This window comes from Anolis sagrei, chromosome 3 (genome assembly GCF_037176765.1).
Source record: "Anolis sagrei isolate rAnoSag1 chromosome 3, rAnoSag1.mat, whole genome shotgun sequence".
Classification (NCBI taxonomy): Eukaryota; Metazoa; Chordata; class Lepidosauria; order Squamata; family Dactyloidae; genus Anolis; species Anolis sagrei.
Window position 1 is genome coordinate 234,252,304 of NC_090023.1, and position 19,171 is coordinate 234,271,474.

Sequence of the window (19,171 nt, forward strand, 5' to 3'; positions counted from 1 at the left end):
CATACTGTTATCTGTTGGAAGAAATATTGCAAAAGTGAACAGACCTTGCCAGCAAAGACACTTAGAACCAATCCCCCCCACCCACCTATCATAATATTCTGAACAGTTATACAAACTAGAAAGAGACCTTTCCACTCAGGCCAAAGGATGAGATACCCATCATATTACACAGGGAAAGCTTGTCTTGTGATTGTCACAATGATGGATGGAATGCGTACAGAAGTCAGATCCAAAAAACTTTGTGGAGAGTGCAGGTAGAAAAACAAAACAAACAAACTTAATAACTTAGCACACTGTAATAAAAATCAGTTTATGTGGTATCTTTCTTATTAAGTACGTCTGTGAAAAAATTCTCATTCAGTTATTTCTAAGTACTGTAATACAAAAGAGAAAAACATTATGACAACTAATAAGGATCAGTTCCATGAAAAAACAGTAATACTTTTATGTGGAAAAAACTGTGAGAACATTCTTCACTCACTAACATTTCAGAGATTCATCTGCAAGAAAGCAGAACGAAAACGTTTATCTTTACTATTAACTATGTTTCATTCAGTTTAATCCTTACATTACAATGAAGTGTTTGATCCCACTTACAAAATGTAGGCTACCATAAAAATCTAGAGTGAAAAAATGTTAAGAAATGTGACAATAATGATTTTCATGTCAGCTATTGTTTAGGAAATCAACATTTAAGACTGAAAGACATTTCAGTGTTAACCAAACTAGGATGATCAAAACATTATATATGTCCAAAAGGCTCCTTTACTGAAAAACAAAGGCTATTGCAAAGTACTTTAAAGCACCATTTTAAGAATAAATGTTGGCTGAAAAGCAAAGAACAAACATAATAAATAGGTTTTGTTTGATTTTAAGCTGACCCGAGTTACTAAAGCTTCATTATACTTACTTGAAAACAAACCTCATTGGTTTCAATTGAGCTAAATAAATAGGATTGGGCAATAACAACTTTATTCCATGAAGTTTTAAAGAAAAAGCTTCATTTTAGGAATGTGACTGACTGACTACAGCTTGATAAAATGCTGGCATGATGGACGATTTATGTAAACAGGTATAGCTAGTTTCTATGCAAAGCTGACAATTATTTGCCACTAGTTTCCTGAATCAAACACAGTAAAAAGTTCTGGCCTACAAAAAGTCCTCAAGTACAACCAATCGCGTCTTTTTGAATGAATGTATACAGGTCCATATAAATTGTCTAACATTTGGCTAATCAAATTCAAACAGCTTTTTTTAAAAACCATTTACATATTAGAAATACATAATTTTTTTAAAAAAAACTGAACTGAACTTATATTAGAAATACAACCAAGTTAATATCGCTTATTGGCCTGTTTGTTTCTAACCTTCAGCTGGCACCACTGTCAGCCAGGAAAGGTACACGGTAATTTAATCTATAAATCATCACAAAAATGCCTCCCCAGTGACAACTAACCCCAGGCAGACAGATTAAAAACACAGCCTGAAAGGAAGAAGGGAGAGATGGGAAAGAATATTGCTGTGACTCCTGAGTGTGTGTTGTTTTTACTCTCTGCTCTCATTCTCTACAATTCTCTACTTTTTTTTTTGTTTTGAAAACTTTGCAAACTGAGTAAGAGGCAACTGAAACACCCAAGCTGATGGCTGTTGTGGAACAAGTCACAAACTGATTCTGATATGTATTCACCAAATTGGAAGACACCACAAGGGCCATCCAGTCCACCCTCTACTAAAAGGAGGAAAACACAATCAAAGCACTCCTGGCAGATGGCCATCCAGCCTCTACTTAAAAGCCTCTAGAGGAGACTTTGCTACACTTGGCAGCAGCATAGGGCCCTTCCTGACAGGCCCTATATCCCATGGTTCCTTCAGCTTTTTGTTTTTAATTTCACATTACCTTAGCATCCTATAGGAAATAAAATTACATGGCATTGTGTGTAAAACGTCAAAGGCTTTAATGGCCGGAATCACTGGGTTGCTGTGAGTTTTCTGGGCTGCATGGCCATGTTCCAGAAACATCTACTGACGTTTCTCCCACATCTATGGCAGGAATACTCAAGAGGTTGAAGGGTCTGTTGGAAAACTAGGCAAGTGGGATTTATACATTTGTGGAATGTCCAGGGAGGAAGAAAGAACTAGTGTCTGCTGAGGCAAGTGTGAATGTTGCAAATGGCCATTTAATGGCCTTGCACTTCAAAGCCTGTCTGGTTACTGCCTGAGAGAATTATTTGTAAGGAGATGTTAGCTGGCCCTGATTGTTTCCTGTCTGGAATTACCTGTCTGGAATTGTTCTTTATTTACTGTCCTGATTTTAGAGTTTTTTAAAATACTGGCAGCCAGATTTTGTTCATTTTCATCGTTTCTTCCTTTCTGTTGAAATTGTACACAAGCTTGTGTATTTCAATGGCTTCTCTGTGTAGTCTGACATGGTGGTTGTTAAGAGTGGTCCAGCATTTCTGTGTTCTCAAATAATATGCTGTGTCCAGACTGGTTCATCAGGTACCCTGCTATGGCCGAATTAGTCTGCAGTTCCTTTCATGTTCCTCGATTCATGTTTGGGAAACGCTATGTTTGGGGGAAACTTACCTAGTTTCCAACACACCCCTCAACCTCTGAGGATGCCTGCCATCAATGTGGGTGAAATATCAGGAGAGAATGCTTCTGGAACATAGCCATACAATCCAGAAAAGCCAAAGCAACCCAGTGATTTCAGCCATGAAAGCCTTCGACAACACATTATATACATGCCAAGGTTACATCCTGTATAGATTAATGCAACACATTCTATGCGGGGTTGCCTTTGAAGACTGTTCGGAAGCTTCCTTTGGTCCAATGGCCGGCAGTCAGGTTGCTCATGGGACTGGCGCAAAGGAAGCATACAATCCCTGTTACGTCAGTTCCACTGGCTGCCAGTCTGCTACCCAGCACAATTCAAAGTGCTGCCTTTAGCCCATAAAGCCCTAAATGGTTCCGGCCCAGTTTACTTGTCCAAACATATCTTCCCCTATGAACCATCTCAGAGATTAAGATAGTCTGGGGAGGCCTGGTCTCGGTCCCACCTTCTTCGCAAGCACGACTGGTGGGGACAAGAGACAGGACCTTCTCAGTGGTGGCCCCTCGGTTGTGGAACTTCCTCTATATCAACATTAGATCAGCCCTCTCCCTCCAAGCCTTCAGAAGGGGAGTAAAAACCTGGCTCTTGGCTCAGGCTTTCAAAGAATAGCGCAGTGTAATAATTTAATTGGAATATGTGCAGTGATCTTATACTATAATTTCTGGATGGCATGATTTTAACATTGAATGTCATTTAAAAATATATTTAATATTTATTAATTGTAACACCCCCCCCCCCCCCACCGCCGCCTAAACAGCTCCACTGGCTGCCGATACGTTTTTGGTCCCAATTCAAGGTGCAGGTCATCACCTAAACGGTTCAGGGCCTGCCTATCTTTGTGACTGCATCTTCCTCTGCGAACCCACACGATATTTAAGATCTTCTGGTGAGGTTCTTCTCTCGCTGCCATCTCCATCTCAGGTGCAGATGGTGGGGAAAGGGCGTTTTCAGTCGTGCCCCCCCCCCCCCCAGCTCTGGAATTCCCTCTCTAGTAAGATCTGGCTCGCACCCTCTCTGTCCACTTTCCGCAAGGACTCAAAAGACCTGGATGATGTTCTCCGTCTTTGACTAGGCAATTCCTTGGATAGCTGGTCCTAGTCAGGACATACATACAAAAACCTGTCCTTATATACCTCAACCCTAGCTGATATTTTTTTTCTACCCTTAATGCTGCTATATGATAGACTTACTCACTAGCTCTGTCCTCTATGGTTGTGGCACCAGTCCGCCCACCCACGATGAGACACTGAATCTTACAGTTGGTTGTTGGCCCTGACCTTTTGTTTTATATTGCCTAACATTATTGGTTATTTATTTTGCTATATAGTTTCTGTTATTATTTTGTTGATGTGATTTTAATGTGTTATGTTTTAAGTGTACCATTGGGCCTGGCCCCATGTAGGACGTCTGAGTCCCTTCGGGTATTATCAATTCAAATTATTTTAGCTCAATTTCTGTATGTGTTAAGACATAGAATAACTGCCATATGTAAGCCGCCTTGAGTCTCCCTTGGGGTAGAGAAAAGCAGGGTATAAGTAATATAAGTAAATAAATACCGTATATATTCGAGTATAAGCTGACCCAAATATAAGCCAAGTCACTTAATTTTACCACAAAAACTGGGAAAACTGATTGACTCAAGTATAAGCCGAGGGTGAGAAATTCAGAAGCTACTGGTGCATTTCAAAATGAAAATATACCAATAAAATTACATTAATTGAGGCATCAGTAGATTAAATGTTTTTGAATATTTATATAAAATTGTAATTTAAGATAAGACTGCCCTAACCTTCAATATAAATGTGCTTACGTATCCTTATAATAATAATAATAAAGACAGTAAAATAATAAATGGAATAATACTATAGAGTGAAATAATAAATGGAATAATAACAATCATAGAGTAAAATACTACATTTAATTATAACACTTATAAAATAAAATAATAAAATAAAATGATAACTATAGTCATAATAGAGTAAAATAAGAAATGCAATAATAATAATAATGACAGAGTAAAATAATAAATAACCTTGACTCGAGTATAAGCCGAGGGGGACTTTGTAATAATAATAAGGTAAAATAACTATAATAATAGAGTAAAATAATAAATGCAATAATAACAATAACAGAGTAAAATAATAAATAACCTTGACTCGAGTATAAGCCGAGAGGGACTTTGTAATAATAATAAAGTAAAATAACTATAATAATAAATAGAGTAAAATAATAAATGCAACAACAATAATAATAATGACAGAGTAAAATAATAAATAACCTTGACTTGAGTATAAGCCGAGGGGGACTTTGTAATAATAATAAAGTAAAATAACTATAATAATAAATAGAGTAAAATAATAAATGCAATAATAATAATAATAATAATAATGACAGAGTAAAATAATAAATATCCTTGACTCGAGTATAAGCTGAGGGGGACATTTTTCAGCCTAAAACAAGAGTATATACTTGAGTATATACAGTAAATTTATTTATTTCTTATAGGATGTTATGATAATGTGAAATTAAAATCAAAAGGCTAAAGAGGAGCCATGGATTCAAACTGCAAGGAAAGGGAATCCACTTAAAACATTTGGAGGAAGAACTTCCTGCTTATGGGCACTTCCAGACAGGCCTTGTATCCCAGGACAAACCCTATGTGTGAAATCTTTTCCCAATTGTTTTCTTTTGAGGGAGTTATGAGAAACATCAGGTGACTTTTGGGCCCGTCCTGTTTGACGCCGAGGCCTGTAACAGACTCGCGTGTGTTTGTGTGGAGGCGGGTGTAGCTGTTGTTTTCTTTTAAACCGTTCGAAAGAGAGGCCGGGGTGAGGATGTCTTCGGCGGGGAAGCGAGGGGCCGATGGTGGGCCCGGCCTGGCCTCTTCCTCCGCTTCCTGTGGGCTCGGCGCTGACAGCCTCTGGCGCCCGGGCCTGGCTCTAGGGAACTCCTAGGCGAGGCCCAGGCCGGCTGTGGGGCTCCAGGCCCAACGCCGCCGCGTCGTCGTCAACTCTCCCAACTCCCTCCCCTGAAGAGAGAGAGCCTCCTCACTCTTTCCTTCTTTCCCTCCCTCCCTCACTCACTCACCGGGAAGGCTCGGATCCGCATCTTGGTATCCTTCCGGCTGCCCGTGCCTTTGCTCAGGTTCGACATCTTCGGGCCTTCCTGAGGGGAAGGAAGGAAGGAAGGGGAGAGGGAAAGGGGGACGAAGGAGGAGGAGAAGGAAGGCCTCCCCTCCTCCTCACACGGCGGCGACCTTCACTCCGAGGGCGAGGCGGGAGGTAGGCCCAAGTGGCTCCTGCGTGGGAGTAGTGGCGGGCCCCTCAGCCCCCTTCGCCGCCTCCGCCGCTGCTGCTGCCCGCTGCTCCTGCTTCTTCTCCTCCTCCGCCGCCGCGATGGCGGCCAAACATCGCTCAGTGCGCAGGGCCGAGCGGCGCCCCCCTCCCCTCCCTTCCCTTTCCCCTCCTCCTCCTCCTCGCCTTCCTCCTCCTCCTCTTCCTCCCTCAGACAGAAACACAAGCAGATCCGGCGGCGGCGGTGGCGGCGGCGCAAGAGCCAGCGAGAGGAGGAGGAGGAGGAGAAGGCCGCTCTCGCGAGAACTCCCTCTCTCTCTCTCTCTCTCTCTCTCTCTCTCTCTCTCGAGAAAACTCCCACCAGAGGGGAAGGGAGGGGCCAAGAGGAGGATTGAGAAGGAGGAGGAGGAGGGGGAGGGGTTTCTTTCTCTCCCTTCCTTCCTTCCTTCCTTCCTCCCAGAAGGAAAGTGGGAGGACGGAGTGGGCGGGGATTGGAGGAAGATGGCGCGCGGCGGCGGGTGCTGCTGACACGGGAAGGGAGGGGGGAGGAGAGAGAGAGGGTGGAGAGGGAGGTTGTGGTCACGTGGCCAGAGTGCTCGCGGGAGGAGGGAGTTCTGGCACGTTTGTTCCATCGAAGGCCGCTCTGGGGCGACAGGTGTTCCAACACAGGCCCTGTTGGGGAGGGGTTGAGTACTTCAAAATGAAGCTCTTGAAATTATAACAGGAAATGAAGAACAACACTCAAACACAGGGGAACTCCAGACAAGAAACAATCAGGGGCAGCTAATCACCATGTGAGACCAGGCCCTTAAGGAAAGCTGAGTGAAAGAAGATAGATGCTTTTGAACTTTCCGCAAAAAAAGTGAAGACCTGGCTGTTTGAGCAGGTGTTTGAGTAATTAGTGCAATGATTATTTATTTATTTACTGCGCTTATATACCGCAATTCTCAGCCCAAGGGCGACTCATTGCGGTGTACAACATGAAGAAAATAATCCACAATTCAACATTATCAGAAAACATCTCATCAAAACATCAACATTGCTACAAAGCCATTCCAAGTCGTCTCATCGTCAAACCCACAATCCGATATCATTTCCGTTGTTCCATTCCTATGGTCAAATTACCAGTCATTGCACTTCTTGATCAAATGCCTTCTTAAATAGCCAGGTCTTTAACTTCCTGCGGAATATCAACAGGGAGGGAGCTAACCTGATGTCCACGGGAAAGGTGTTCCATAGCCGAGGAGCCACCACCGAGAAGGCCCTATCTCTCGTCCCCGCCAGCCGCGCCCGTGACGCAGGCGGGATCGAGAGCAGGGCCTCCCCGGAAGATCTCAAAGTCCTTGTGGGCTCATAGGCCAAGAGGCGGTCAGTTAGGTATCTTGGGCCGGAACCAAGAGGGAGTGAACATTAACATTGGTTAATGAACATAGGAATGGAACAATGGATGACGAATCTGGATCATGTTTCTGATGATGAGATGACAGTGAATGGTTATTGTAGTAATTGTTTATTAATTGTGTAATATGTAGGTTGTTAACTGTTTTTACACTGTTGCATTGAATTTTTGCTGTTCTTATTTGTTGTGAACCGCTGTGAGTCGCCTCCGGGCTGAGAACAGCGGTATATAAGTAAATAAATAAATAAACTGTGGTGTTGGAGGAAAATTCGGTGATAGTGATAGCTGGGTCCGTTTCACTCCTTTGGGAGCGCTGTTTGCGCAACGCAGAACAGAACACATGACCGAGACGGGCGGCAGAGTGAGAGACTGAGATACTATAAGCCAGGCCGGACACATATTATAGAAGGAATGTAAGAGTTCTTGAATGGTAAAACCCTAAGCCTAACCCCTAACCCTACTTTACCCTAAGCCTAACCCCTAAGCCTAAACTAAACCCTAACCCTAAATCTTACCCTAAGCCTAATCCTTAAGCCTAACCCTAAACATTACCCTACCTCACCCTAATCCTTACCCTAAACGTAACCCCTAAACCTTACCCTAAGCCTAACCCCAAACCCTAAACCTAACCCCTAATCCTAACCCAAACCCTGACCCTAAACCTTACCCTAAGCCGAACCCCTAACCCAACCCTAAACCTTACCCTACCTTATCCTAAACCTTACCCTAAGACGAACCCCTAATCCTAACCCAAACCCTGACCTTAAACTTTACCCTAAGCCTAACCCCTAATCCTAACCTTAAACCTTACCCTACCTAAACCTAACCCCCAATCCTAACCCTAAACCTAACCCTTCAATCCTAACCCCTAATTCTAAACCTTACCCTAATCCTAAACCTAACCCTAAACCTTACCCTACCTTACCCTAACCCTAAAACTTACCTTAACCCTAAGCTTAACCCCTAATCCTAACCCTAAACCTTACCCTACTACCGTAAACCTTACCCTAAGACTAACCCCTAATCCTAACCCTAAACCTTACTCTAGACCATATCCTAACCCTCCCCTCCTTTCTATCCTTCCACCAAATGCAACTACAAAGTATATTCCTGACCTCACTGTGCCGCTCTCACTCCGCCCCCTCTCTGAACTACGTGGTCCCTTCTCTTATTCACAATCGTCGTAGCGGAATGTGCGTAATGCTCGGAGCTTCCATACCAGCTATCATACTATTACTGAAAATTCTGAGTGTGCCTTGAACTGCAAGAAGATCCAACCAGTCCATACTTCAGGAAATAAAGCCCGACTGCTCATTGGAGGAAAGGATATTATAGGCAAAGATGAAGTACTTTGGCCACATAATGAGAAGACATGAAAGCTTAGAGAAAACAATGATGCTGAGAAAAATGGAAGCAAAAAAAGAAGAGGGGCCGGCCAAGGACAAGATGGATGGATGTTAACCTTGAAGTGACTGACTTGACCTTGAAGGAGCTGGGGGTGGTGACGGTCGACAGGGAACTCTGGCATGGGCTGGTCCATGAGTTCATGAAGAGTCGTAAGCGACTGAACAAATAAACAACAATAATCACCTCTCAATGAAGGATTCCCCCAGGCAGTAACAAGCCACACCTAAAAGGCCATCAAATGCTAATCTGGTGGCCAATTGAAACATAACTTGCTCCAACAGACATGAGTTCTTTCTCCCACACTGGACATTATTCCACAGATATATAAACCCAATTTTCCTAGTTTCCAACAGACCTCACAACTTCTGAAGATGCTTGCCATAGATGCAGGCAAAACATCAGGAGATAATGCTTCTAGCACATGGCCATACAGCCCGAAAAACCTACAACAACTCAGTGATTCCAGCCATGAAAGCCTTCGACAATACAGGATTTTAATTGTCATTCGCTTACAACACATACATACATAGATGTTTATAGGGTGCATCTAGCACAGGCATGAACAGAGTTTGGGCTTCTCTGCCCAAGAGGGCTGGGTGCCCCATCGAACAACAAATCCCATGAGCACATAGCATTGGGCCGAGGTAATTAAAGTATGTTAACCTGCATTGCTTCTATAGTGTAAATCAGGCCTGGGCAAACCTGGGCCCTCCAGGTGTTTTGGACTTCATCTCACACAATTTCTAACCCAAGTATGTCCATGTCTGATCTAGAATTAGTGCAGTTCGACACCGCTTTTAAACTTCCATAGCTCAGGAGAACATATAAGTAATTTGGGGGAGCAGGGGGGTTATAAGTACTTTTTATTATAATAAATATGTTATACAAACACATTTGCTGATAATCACAATCAAATGAGACGTACTTAGTTTTGTAATATTTACAGTTCTTGTAACATTTACATTTTCTAAATCATTCTTTGGTTTCAATTACAAATACAGTTATAGTTACAAACACAATTGCAAATTCACACACACATATATCTTTCAGTTAATATATATCAAACTTTTCAATTTTTTCTTTTGTACTAATATCTATATAAAACCTACAACTCTTCAGGTGATCCCTTGTGTGGTCCCTGCCAGCCAGGGCCAGAACATTTTCTATTGGTTAGAGGGCATCCTGCCTCATTCTGTTTTACTCAGGGCTCCTATTTTCTCTACTACCCAATTCACAGTAGAGGTAACATTTGCTGGGTTTTGATTTATTTCTCTTTGAGTTATTTCTGGAAAACCAGGGCCAGCTATGCAAAACCAGGAGAACTTACAAGTTGATCAACCTTGTCGTTGACCAAGGAATATCCCAAAAAGCCTCCTGGGTGTCCCCCTGCTGTCCCCTCTTCTTCCTTCCTTGGTGTCGACGTGGCCCCCAAATACCGGTTTCCGGCTCCATTCCTGAGGCCACTGCCTCCCAAGGTTGGATCACCAAGTCTGGCCAGTCAAAGACAACAGCCACCTTTTGCCAGGTCTCTTTGGTCAAAGGGCAGTCCCTGATGAAACGCTCAGTGGTATGGGATCCTGGGAGTTGTAGTTCGGTGAGCCACGAGCACTGTGAAACTATTGTTATTATATTTTATATATTTCACTTGCCTCTCTCCAAACAGCTAGCTATGCAAGGTAAAGGTAAAGGGTTCCCCTTACATTAAGTCTAGTCATGTCCAACTCTGGGGGGTGGTGCTCATCTCAATTTCTCTCCGTAGATGCCTCCAAGGTCATGTGGCCAGCATGACTGCGTAGAGTGCCATTACCTTCCCTCAGAAACAGTATCTATTGATCTGTTTACATTTGCATGTTTTCAAACTTCTAGGTTGGCAGAAACTGGGCCTAACAGCGGGGTCTCCCCCATGTCCAACTCTGGGCGGTGGTGCTCATCTCAGTTTCTGAGCTGGCATTGTCTGTAGACGCCTCCAAGATCATGTGGCCAGCATGACTGCGTGGAGTGCCATTACCTTCCCACAGAAACAGTACCTATTGCATGTTTTTGAACTGCTAGGTTGGCAGAAGCTGTGCCTAACAGTGGGGTCTCCCCCTACCCGGATTCGAACCGCTGACCTTTCTGTCAGCAAGTTCAGCAGCTCATCAGTTTAACCCACTGTGCCACCAGGGGGCCAGCTATGCAAACAATTGTATTAACTATGCAAAAAATAAATAAAACCCACTGCATATAAACACTAAAATAGAATAAAACCTGGAACTATTAGAAATAGCTAAAAACCTGAAAAAACTGCAACTCCTAGGGTTTCTATAGTATTGAGTGGTGGCAGTTCAAGTGGTGTCAAGTGGCACTAATTCTACAATGTAGTTGCACCCTCAGAGATACAGGCTGGATATCTTGAAACGTCCCTCTTTCTGAGGCTGCATCTACACTGTAGAATTAGTGCAGCTTGACCCCACTTGGAACAGTCTTGGCTCAGTGCTATGGAATCCTGGGATCTGGAGTTTGGCAGAGAAGGCTACAGACTTTAAAAAGACAACTCCCATAATTTCCCATCCATAGCATTAGGAAATGGCAAAGTGGTGTCAAACTGCATTAACTCTACAGTGTAGATGAACCCTGAATGTCTAAGCCTAGTTTGTATTGGGCATTGGGGGGAGGGGGCAGCATTGTTTAAATGTGTGGTTTTTCATGTTCACAGAGGATCTGTGTCTACAACTCCAGTTCCTGTGGATGATTGACATACCGATATATGTCAACCATCCACATTAAGCAGCATTTGATATATGTCTGCACAGGAGACGACTTTGGAGAAGTCATTGGGAGTTAGGGGAGTGGGCTAAGTGCTTCAACATTGTGATGACACTCTATTTCCTCTTTCTGGAGCCATCTAGGGCCCCTTCTACACAGCCTAATACAATTCCACATTATCTGCTTTGAACTGGGATATATGGCAGTGTGGACTCAGATATTCCAGTTCAAAGCAGATATTGTGGGCTATTCTGCCTTGATAATCTGAGTTATATGGTTGTGTGGAAGGGCTCTAGGTCTATATAGGAGCCAATTACAGCCTAGATGTTGTAATGCACTGGATGTGAGCTACTAGACTAGAAGTAGGAACAGGCTGCTTTGGAAGGGGTTGTGCTCCCACTGAGAAACTAAAGGCCTAGCGTGGGACCACTTCTACATGCATCTTTTTCTCAGACAGAAATAACTTTGCCATAGTAGCTCATGCACTGGTTCATTCCTGATCTGGGGCTGCCCTTGAATTTGATTCAGAACTGCAGCTCAAGCAACACTGAGTGGCCAGATTGCAGATGAAGACATCTTATATCAGAGCTTTCCAAACTGTGTGTTGAGACACTTAACATTAGTGTGTCAGCAGTGTGTAGGTGTGCCATGCGAACATAAGGCAAAAACTCTGTGTAAAATAAGCAACAGTGTAAAATAAGCAACAGATCATACATTTTAAAGTAAATATAAATGGAAGGTTTTTGAGAGATATGCTGTGGCCCCATACATTTCACTATTACAATTTATGTGTGTGCCCATATCTCTTAGAAGGCATCAGTTTGCCCTTCAGTTTGCTAGTAAAACTGACTTACCATGTCACAAAAGGATGCATGTCTAAAAAGTGTGTCACCAACATAAAAAAGTTTGGATAACTCTTAGTTTTATGCTCTTTAAACATCCTTTTAATAGTTAAATTGTTTATGACACCCATAGACCAATCTCTGTACATTTTTAAATAGTTTCACTTTGTTTAAGCTGACTTTTTTTTGTTTACTATCCTGATATCATGGGATAAATAGTGCAATAAACGAACAAACCTAATTGGTGTTGTTTTTGTGTTTTGATTGAAAAAGTAACTAGTTGAAATGTAAAGAAAAATACTGTATATAATATGCATGGATGAAATAGTAATAACAACAACAACAACAACAACAACTTTATTTATATTCTTCTCTATCTCCCCGGAGGGACTTAGGGTGGATTCCAAACATAAAAGCCAAACATTCAATGCCAGAATACAACAACAATACATCCATATTAACAAAATTTAAACAACCTAACATATAAACACAAATTATGGCTTAACAACTAAAATTAAATATAAAGCACAGCCTGTTATAACAGACATAAGACAAAACATCAAACATCAAATAGAAACAACAATTTCCCAGTTCCTTGGGGCAAATAAATTGATTATGCTCAAAATAGCTATTGACCTGGCAGGGCGAGCAGAGCACGAACACGGTAACTATTACATGGAGGCATAATGGTAGTATTACCTACTACTACTACTACTACTCATAAGCCACTGAGTAGAGGTACGTCTTCAGCTGTTTCTTGAAAGCAGGGAGGGAGGGGGGCCATCTACAACTCCTTAGGAAGGGAGTTCCAGAGTTCCAAATCAGTGGTGAACACATGCCAAGGGATAAATTCTGTGTCGACTCTGAAACATATATGTATGGTCTATTATTCATCACATTTATATATCTCAGATTTAGCCATGTAACAAGCTTACAAATTATGAATGCTTTGTGTTCAGAGATACGACCGCAAGCTTCTAAGCCCAAATCCAGTGTTGACCATAGTGCAGCTGTACCAAGTCACAATTTTCCCCGAACAGGTGTCTAGCAATGTTGATTTTATTACATGTTGCCCATCCCACTTGAGTAGTTTCGCCATTTTTTTTATCTTGGCCTTTATTTTTTCAAACTGTTGATGTTTATCACTAAATGAGATTAGTAAAATAATGCTGAAAGTGTTTCCCTCATACACAAATTCCTTTCTGATTCTAGCATTGCTAACTTTATTTATTTTGTATCGAAAGCACTGCATAAATAAAATTAGTATAAAACTGATGAAATAGGGAGAACACACGTGTCTAAATAATTTTAGACCAAAAACAGGCAACAGCAACCACATTGTCTGTAGCTTTAAACACTTCTTCCTCTGCATGAGGCAGGGCATTGTGGGCAGATGCACACAGATGCTGATTTGTTTGTTCTGCATTGCTTTATAGCATTGCTAACAATATAACTTGACTTGGACTTATGTCAATAAAAATGCTGTGGCATAAATAAAGCTAAAGAAATAAGGAGTGGTATGTCATATAAACATGCCAGCAAAGCAGGTAAACACTAGCAGCATGTCAGTGTGTCATTGGTTCAATCTGCTGCTGTTGTATGCCTTCAAGTCATTTCCGACTAATGACAACCCTATGGTGAACCTATCACAAGGTTTTATTGGCAAGATTTATTCAGAGAGGGGTTGCCTCTGGTGTTGTAGCTAGCTACTCTTCAACATGGTTATGATAGAAGGGGGATAGAGTAAGAAGAAGTAAAATTGAACTGCATTTTGAACAGCAAAAACTTTCTAAAACACCAATTTTGGAACATTGAATCAAAAACCTGTGAAAGTTTTGGAATCATATGCCAGCCCTTCTTGTAATAGTCAAGTTCCAAGTTTTTTAACCAATTGCCAAAACATGGTTGAGAAATGACACTGCTTGGGGCAATTCCTTCACTGTGAAAGTATAAATACAGGTCATACAAATAGGACCATAATTATAATACAGATGTTTTGTGAAGAGTAAGTTTTCCATGCTGCTGGTAGGTGTGACTGTTCATTAGGTGTAGGTTCCTGTCAAAGATTTACCTAAATGACACAGGAAGTTTGCAGCCCACATTCAAGTAGAGCAACTATTTAGAGCTTCTACTGCATATTTCTTAAGTGCAGTACCAAAATTCATCTTAAAAGGCAACAGTCAGCACACTTCTCACTTCAGAGAAGTGTTATTGTGAAGTAAGAGAGATTATTCCAGTATAGAGTTTTTAGAGTCAGTCACATGACCTTGGAGGTGTCTATGGACAACGCCAGCTCTTCGGCTTAGAAATTGAGATGAGCACCACACCCCAGAGTAGGACATGACTGGACTTAATGTCAAGGGGAAACCTTTACCTTACCTTTAAGAGTTTGTCATGATATATCCAACCTAAGGCCCATCTCATTTTAACATTCTGTTGACATAGTGACCAACCGGCTGCCTTAAAGAAACCTACAAGCAGCATATGAGCACAACAGTATCCTCCCTCTTGAGCATTCCTCATGGGGTAAAATATAAGGTTTGTACTGGATATATAGTTTGTTTAAGAATTTAAGGAAGGTCCTCCATTCCAACTGCCCTTGTCTCAGAGGAGAGGTAAAGAGACAGGCACAGCTCCATCATGCCAAGACTCAGAAGAAGATAAAAGCCACTCCTTCCTCCATCCAAACTAGCACTGTCCTCGCCTTGGAAAGAGAGAAGAGGAAGCAGACACAGATCTCACATGCTTATGCCCAGAAGCAGACAAAAGGTATCCATTCCAACTGCCACTGCCCTGACCTCAGATGGAGAAAAGAAGTAATTTCTCACTGCCTGACTTAATCCACTCCCACACTGTCATCTCCCTTTTTATGTATCATGTCTTCATTGGATTGTAAGCCTGATTAAAGGTGTAGGAGCTATATCCACTTTTCAGTCTGGCAACCCAGACTGATGGTTTCCCATGAAGTCTTGATTTCCTTTGTGATCTATACTTTATCAATGGATGGCAAAGATGGCTTGGTAGTAGCAGCTACCTTGTGAAATCCTTATTAGGACAATGTTATTTCAAAATACTGTGTCTGTTTTCATTTCATTTTGCCAGAAATTTTAATTACATAAAGGAAAAGAAGTATGTGATGGTAATGGCAAACCGTTATGCCTCTGCAGCTTCTTCCCGTGATAACACTATAGAAAGTATAGGCGACCAGCTTATACTTTGTTTGTATACCAGAAAGATAATTTGTGACTTAAGGTTGTGCCTGAAATCTATGCAGACCTTTGCCATCTCTGTGAAACTCCACCTATTATAATGTTTTCCCTTCTTTGTAAGACTGAAGGCTGTTTAGATTTTACTCCTCTGTAATTTCACCTCAAGAGAGATCAGAACTGGATCTCATGAACTGATGTGTCCCTTTCTCCTATTATTTTAACCAGAGAAATGAACAAGAAAATAAATCCTGTGTTTATTTGAACTTGGGGTTTTTTGTTTTTTTTTGTTATCCACAAAATAGTTTGGGAGTAATCTCTCTTTGATCGATTCACTTATATCCAGGGCAAAATTAACATATTGTTATGTGCACTCTAATTCTCTGGGTGTTGAAAATTACAGGGGTGTGGTGCCTTCAAGATTAAATTTCCTTTGGGAGGAGGTCACTGGGTACTTAATATGCTTAATAATGATTCATTTTATTTGCATTTATTTACAATTATTCACATTGAACATCAGTGAAGCTGACAGCTCTAACATCCCAATGTATGCTCCTATATTGTCCAAGTTCCCACTGAACATTCTGATCTTCAGTCCATTGTCTCTAAACAAAACAAGAGTTTTTCTTTCATACACTGAAATGCAATCTTCTATTCCTTCCAGGATAGGTTCGTGAACCTTTTGGCTGCCTATGTGTAACCGCAGGCTCCTGTCAGGAAGAGATCACTCATTTGTGTCATGATAATTGGCCTGCAGGACACTTTGGGTTTTACAGTATTCTTCACATCTTTACTAGGGGATTTTGCTGGCCTCAAGTCTGGGAGGAAGTAGGACTTCCAATCAAAAAATTCCACCAAAAAATTGCAAACACTGCCTATATTTTCTGAACCCTGGAGGATGGGGTCTATGGATAGATTTATGCTGTTGACGGCTGGTCACACTAACATTCTGATTGTGGTGGATTTGTTCTCAGACCATTTATTCCCTGCTCTGGAGTATCCTCTGCTAAGGAAACAATATATCTCTTTGTGTGACACATCTTTTGCCTTTATGGGGATCATATATGTGGCTATCATATTTGATTGGGGCCTCCAGTTTACAGCATGGTTCTGGCAGAATCTGTTCCAGCAGCTTAATATTATGCTTCATTTCTCCCCAGTTTACCATCAAATGGTTAGACTGAGTGGATCAACAATATCTCCACTATTACAACAAGTAACAACATGACAATTAGGCTGAGCTGCTTTCACTAGCAGAGTTTTCCTACAACTCCCTCTACACCTCCACAGATCTCCCTTTTTAACCAATGTTGATTTCCATCCATGCATGTCTCCAACTGTGTCTCACCACCATCTCCTTCTGTTATCAGTGCCTACAAGGCGGACAGTCACTAAACTACAAGGCAGACATTAAACATTTGTCTGGAAGTTACAAATCACACAGTCACTTTTGAGTAAGCCATTGGACTTGGCCAAACAAGAGAATAAGAGCTTTGCAGATGCTAAAAGATAATTTTGGCTGCTCCCTCTTAAAGTAGGGGATCAGATCTAGTTCTCCATTCATCATCTTCCACATCATCATATTTGGCAGGAGCCCCCCATGGCACAATGGGTTAAACCCTTGTGCTGGCAGGACTGCTGACCAACAAGGCAGCATTTCGAATCCGGGGAGAACAGGTTGAGCTCTGTCAGCTCCAGCTCCGCATGCGGGGACATGAGAGAAGCCTCCCACAAGGATAGTAAAACATCAAACATCTGGGCATCCCCTGTGCAACATCCTTGCAGACGGCCAATTCTCTCACACCAGAAGCAACTTGAAGTTTCTCAAGTCACTCCTGACATAAAAAAAAAAGATCATTGGCAGAAGCTGGATGCTTGCTTCATAGCTCCATATCCCATAATGGTGCAAATGAATCCTATGGCTTTCTGCTTTCAATTTAAATCAAGCCTTTGTGTTCACCCTGCACTGTTCTGTATAAGAAACTCCATTCTTATATGCCATTGAATATAATGGGATCTGAGCATCCTCAGATTCTGGTTATCCACAAAGGGACCTGGAACCAAACCCTCATGGATATCGAGGCCCCACAGTACCTAAAGATCATAATTAGAGACTTGTTCTGAATTATTTATTAATTTGTAAATAAAAATAATAATAAACATTAAACATGCATTAAGCATGTCTTCAATAAGCATTAAATGTCTTCAAAATAGATGACTAAAAAGCAAGTGGTAGTATTGGAAGTCTTGACCATGAATTGTGACTGGCCAAGAGAAGATCTTGACACCAAAAAAGACAGAGCTTGGAAAGAAAATTTTGGGGAGCATAGAATTCTGGAAGATGTACAGAGGTGGCTGTAGCTCCCATTTCAGTGATATGGTGAATATTTTCTAGATTTTCATCTGGTGTTACACTTTTTCTCCTCCCAAAAATAGATTCAGCACTTTTGAGAATTTCATTCAGACTACAACTGGTTGGTGTGTGTGTGTGTGTGTGTGTGTATATATATATATATATATGAAAAGCACCTGCTGCCACTAAAGTTGTAATTTTAAAAAATAACTTCTCTAAGCTCTTAACAAGAGTGCTGTTTGCTTATCACAAAAATCTTATCGCAGAGCTGGTAAGCATCAGGGTTTATTCAATTCAGACTCAACCCCATTTATTTGTTTGTTTATTAATTTGATGGCAGTTACATGTTGCACTATAAAAGAAAATTGTTTAGGTGATTTATGTTACAGAAACATGTACACAATTTAGTAATGAAGCAAACCATAAAATAGAGAGCAAGATAAAATATGGCAACAGAATAATCTGCTGATCAAGCCAGCATTTGCTTTCCATTGACATAACCAGGAAGGGAGAACTCCTCTCATCTCAAAATGAGATATTAAAGAGTTACAACTGCAATTTGCAGAACTCCTCAGCCTGTACGGGTGTTAAAAGGTAAGGCAATGAAAAATGTATCTGAGAGCTGGCGAATATTCTAAGGTTTACTTAGAGCGGGCAGAGGCAGAAGGGAAAAAAGAATGAGAACGTCCCGTTGTGGGAGCAGAAATCCATTTTCATGCCACTGGATTTCTCCTAAGATTGTGTGTGTGTGTGCGTGTGAGCGCCCATATGTGTAATGGATAAAGGATAATGCTGAATATCTACATATAATGGTACTTACACTAAAGTTTCCTGAAACATGAATTGCTTGGCCACATTTTCAGTATGTTATAGAATTATTGCAATAGCAAACTACAGCCATTATTTTTGTATGAACCTTCAAGGTGCCTATCAACTTCTGGTTACTCCAGAAATTTCACAGGATTTTCTTAGGCAAGGAATACTCAGAGGTGCTTTTGTCAGTTCCTTCCTGTGAAATACAGTTGCAGTGATCAGTGAATCCGTTAAATGCTATGGGAGAGCAACTTTGTACAATAAAGTTATTAGGTACATTTTTATATTCATTTGCCGTTTATGTACTGCATTGCTATCTTTGGCTAGGTTTTTGCATGAATCTTTTTCATTTTGTATGTATCATTTTTATTTAACTCAGTAGATTTACATTTTGCATAATTGTTATGAATATTACATTTATGGTCTGTTTGTCATGTTTATGTATTGGTTTGTATGTCCTTGATATTTGGCCTTACATGTTAGACCCATTGAAGATATG

At 41.3% G+C, this 19,171-nt stretch overlaps 1 protein-coding gene across 1 annotated transcript in view; it reads right to left on the reverse strand.

Moving 5' to 3' along the window:
* Positions 1-6,241, reverse strand: part of CUL3 (cullin 3) — a 55,192-nt gene extending 48,951 nt beyond the window's left edge. Inside the window, exon 1 of the mRNA XM_060767881.2 lies at positions 5,702-6,241. Coding sequence (XP_060623864.1) covers positions 5,702-5,767 — 66 coding nt within the window. The 5' untranslated portion in view covers positions 5,768-6,241. The remainder of the gene's footprint in view (positions 1-5,701) is intronic.
* Positions 6,242-19,171: the final 12,930 nt, after the last annotated feature.